The sequence below is a fragment of the Drosophila simulans genome, unplaced genomic scaffold (genome assembly GCF_016746395.2).
Source record: "Drosophila simulans strain w501 unplaced genomic scaffold, Prin_Dsim_3.1 Segkk5_quiver_pilon, whole genome shotgun sequence".
Lineage (NCBI taxonomy): Eukaryota > Metazoa > Arthropoda > Insecta > Diptera > Drosophilidae > Drosophila > Drosophila simulans.
This window is the reverse complement of record NW_025416856.1, coordinates 392,796-396,713: the sequence shown is the minus strand read 5'-3', so window position 1 is coordinate 396,713 and position 3,918 is coordinate 392,796. Positions and strand designations below refer to the sequence as shown.

Below are 3,918 nucleotides of genomic sequence, written 5' to 3'. Positions count from 1 at the left end.
TCGTCCTTCTGAGTCCTTCGGGCTTCTTGCCACCCGATGCTTGCACTGCTACTTTTCTTCTCGTTTGACCGCGCGTTCACAATTCCGAGATCCTTCTGTTAACACTCCGACGCTCGGCCTCCTTCCGCACGCGATCTCTCTGTCCCATTAACTGTCTCTCTCTCTCTCTCTCTGTGCTTGCTCTTTTATTACAATCCGCAAACTCCGGCGTTCGTCTGCATCAAAGAATCGCTCCAAAGCAACTGAGCGTCTATAGAATCGCCGGCGCGACTTAATGGCTCGATTTTCTTATCGCCGAACCCCAACACCAATGCAAAGAGATCCATGTGTGTGCGTGTGCGTGTGTCTGTGTATGTGTGTGGGCTTAGAGTAGAGTATAATGCTGATTTGGTAATACCCTACAGTTTTCCAAATAGCTGATAACCGCGCTTAAGTACCATATAGTATAGTAGAATTCATTTTTGGCATTTTATAAAGCTATGCTTATTGCGTGACTTATTTTTATTGGTCCTATGGACCGTTTATTTTGCTATTTACAAAAAAAAATATTTTCTATTAATTTGGTGACTCTAAATTTAGAATTTTTCTTGATGTGTGGCCATTCTCCACCTCCTGGCATCCAGCTCCTGCTTATCCTGCTCATGCTGCTTATCCTGCTCATCCTGTGATCCTGATCTGTGTCTCTCTTTCTCTGTGTGTGTGTATGAAAGTTTTCTTGCTTTTGGGGAAAAAACGTATAATTCTGGTGAGCCCACCTCCGTGTCACTTGCTCCTCCTAGTGTTCCAAACGTGTGTGCATTGCGTTGTCGCCGTCTTCAGTTCTTCTGTGTGAAAATATAATTTTCCGAAGCAGCCACTTCGCAAGTGGTTTACTTGAGTGTATGCCTTCTTTTCGGCGGTGTTCTGGTTTCAAAACTATATTGGTTTATAGTTTGATTCTCTTTCTCCGTGTCACATTCCTTCTCGTCATCCACATCCATCACCATTATGCCATTCAGTGTGGGAAACTTTATGACGGGCAAAGTTATGCCCTGCTGATTGCCTTCATTCATCAGCTTCTGGATGAGATTGGCGATATCCTCGCGCTTCTTGGTTACTGTGAGCAGGTCAAACCAATCGATCAGCTCCCTAATGGGCAGCTTATAGTTAACGATGGGTTTTGTGAAGAATTGCTCCGCATACTGCAGCAGATAGAGGCCGCAATCGGTGAGATTCTCCTGCTGCGGCACCTCCACAATATGACCGGGCATATTATCCCAGTTGAAGATGCGCGCCCGCTCTTTCGGATACTTTGCCTTGTACTCGAAGTTGAGGTAATCATGCAATATGGAAATATGTCGATAGCGTGAGTTGCTCTCCAACGAATCGAAGATGAGAATCAATGGCTGTTTGATTGGAATGTCTTCGCCGGGTGTCTGTACATCATGGTTAACCACGGAGGTCTTCAGGTTTGGAAAACATATGATGGCCAGTATCCAATGGGACTTCTCGTTGAATGGTATTATGATGAAATCCTTCTCGAATATATTCACGGTTCGTGTCCACTTCTTTACCCTTTCGTGACGCCTCTTGGCCACCGGCTCCTTCGTGTTGTTGGGACTCGTCTCTGTGGTCAATCTCATGTGGAAAAATGTGCTAAAGATGTGCGTCCTATCGCGCTGACCCTCTGGTATGATGTTATTCTTTAGCCAGCGCAGATAAAAATCAATGATTATGTCGTTCAGAAATGAGCCTTCCTTGAGACGCATATAGTCCTTAATGGTGATGCTCAGGCCACCGGTTCCGGTGGGCGGATATGTGAAAAGCGTTGGATTCTCGTCGACGGAGAGTCTTCCCTCTGTTTGGCCATTGTCGGCGGCGGTGGTCTCCTCATCCTCGCTGCTCAACAGCACAATGACTTCATCGTCAAAGTCCCTGCTTATTATCCAGTTGCTGTTCCGGCGCAGGCGACTCTTCTCTGCGCGTTTTGCAGGTGTGGGTATAGTGTCACTAGTTGCTTTCTCGGCTGGCGCCGGTATGGATGCAACATTCGGTTGCACCCGCGATTGAGATCCACCAGCTGTCTCTTCCGATTTCTTGCTAATAGTGGCATGTGCGACTTGGTCCTTCGACTGGATTGACTGGGAGTTTGCGAGAGCATCTCCAGCTGGTTGCACGCCCTGGAGACCATTGCTCTTCTTTGGAGAATTTGAGGTGTTACCCGTAGGGGTTTGATATTCCTGTTCATTGCCAGATGAACCTGGGTTGTCTTGAGCACCAGCAACTTGATAACCATTGCTGTCCTCTGCAGAATGACACTTCTTCTGTTTCTTGGTCTTGGGAGTATTGTCGTCTTGATCCACCGACGATATCACTTGGGCAGTACTACTCTTCTTTGGAGAATTTGAGGTGTTACCCGTAGGGGTTTGATATTCCTGTTTATTGCCAGATGAACCTGGGTTGTCTTGAGCACCAGCAACTTGATAACCATTGCTGTCCTCTGCAGAATGACACTTCTTCTGTTTCTTGGTCTTGGAAGTATTGGCGTCTTGATCCACCGACGATATCGCTTTGTCAGCATTGGTGTCTCCCGGAGCGCAATGTCTTTTCTTGTGCTTCTTGCCTTCGATTGCAGCTGGCTGGCAACCATTGTTGGCCACCGAAGTCTCCGATGGCTTGACAACCGCACGAGATGGTGGCACTTCAACGGGCACCGCGTTGGGAAGAGCGGCACCAGCGGACGCCTTTGACTGATGCACCTTCTTGTTGAACTCCTCCGCATGGGCAATCGTATCGGCAATGGTATCACCGATGGCGAAGCCCATAGGGACCACCGATGGCTTGACAACCGGAAGAGATGGTGGCTCTTCAACGGGCACCGCGTTGCGAGGAGCGGCATCAGCGGACGCCCTGGACTGATGCACCTTCTTGTAGAACTCCTCCGCCTTGGCAATCGTATCGGCAATGGTATCACCGATGGCGAATCCCACAGAGACCACCAAATGGATAATACCACCGGCATTCTCCATGCAATCAATCGTGATGTTATCCTCCATATGAAGGTTCATCTTGAGAAACAGCTTTTGCACTGTAAAAGCACGGATGGGCAGCTTGAAGGTGACGATGTGCTGCTTTCCAGTGCTGTTGATAATGAGCATCTTGGCACTCCGTTTGTCCTTATCCGTGTCGGCTCGATTGATCAGCAATTGACGGGAGACTATAATGAAGTCGTTATGGGCGATTCGACTTACCATTTTCGGAGCCGATTCAACACAACATATGTACGTTAACGTTATGAATGTTATGAACGTTATGGGCTCATCTGAAACTGAAGTTTCAGAATACGATTGCAAAGTCTCGGGCTGCTTGATGTGCAAGTTCACTGGATGGGTGAAGTCACCTTACACGGTGACTTCGATTACTATATTCCTTTCATTTTACAACCAGTGTGATTTATGCTATATTTGATACCACAAAAATACCAAAAAAAGGAGTTACCGATATAGCAGTACAGAGTATACACGATTCGGTACCACCCGCCAAGCCGCCAAAACAGTCATTGCCCTTATGAGCTGATTCGAAACTGCTACTATGTTGCCAATGCAGACACAGCACTTTGACAGGATGTGATTGCGAAAATTCTCGGTTAAGCGTCTTCATAAAAAAATAATAATAAAGGCCTGTGGTAGGACCCACTGCGGCGATTTGCCTACACTCGCTGTAGTCTATTCGCGAGTGCAATGTGCATAGCGCCGATGTAAAAGGAAAAGAAGAAATAAAATAATGAATAAATGAAATAGTAACCAAGTAACCTTTGATTAAAGTGTGTGGTAATCTGCTGGATAGGCTGAGTGGTCTGGAGGCACCCGAGAAAGCAGCCCAGAGGATTGGGTGGCAACCGTACCATTAGTAGGCCAAGGCCAAAAAGGAAGAATACGG

The 3,918-nt window shown here is 47.1% G+C and overlaps 1 protein-coding gene across 1 annotated transcript; it reads right to left on the bottom strand.

Moving 5' to 3' along the window:
* Positions 1-3,375, bottom strand: LOC27206981. The gene has a single exon (XM_039298246.2). It carries the CDS (start codon positions 3,231-3,233, stop codon positions 870-872), a length of 2,364 nt encoding a protein of 787 aa, XP_039154180.1. The 5' UTR covers positions 3,234-3,375; the 3' UTR covers positions 1-869.
* Positions 3,376-3,918: the final 543 nt, after the last annotated feature.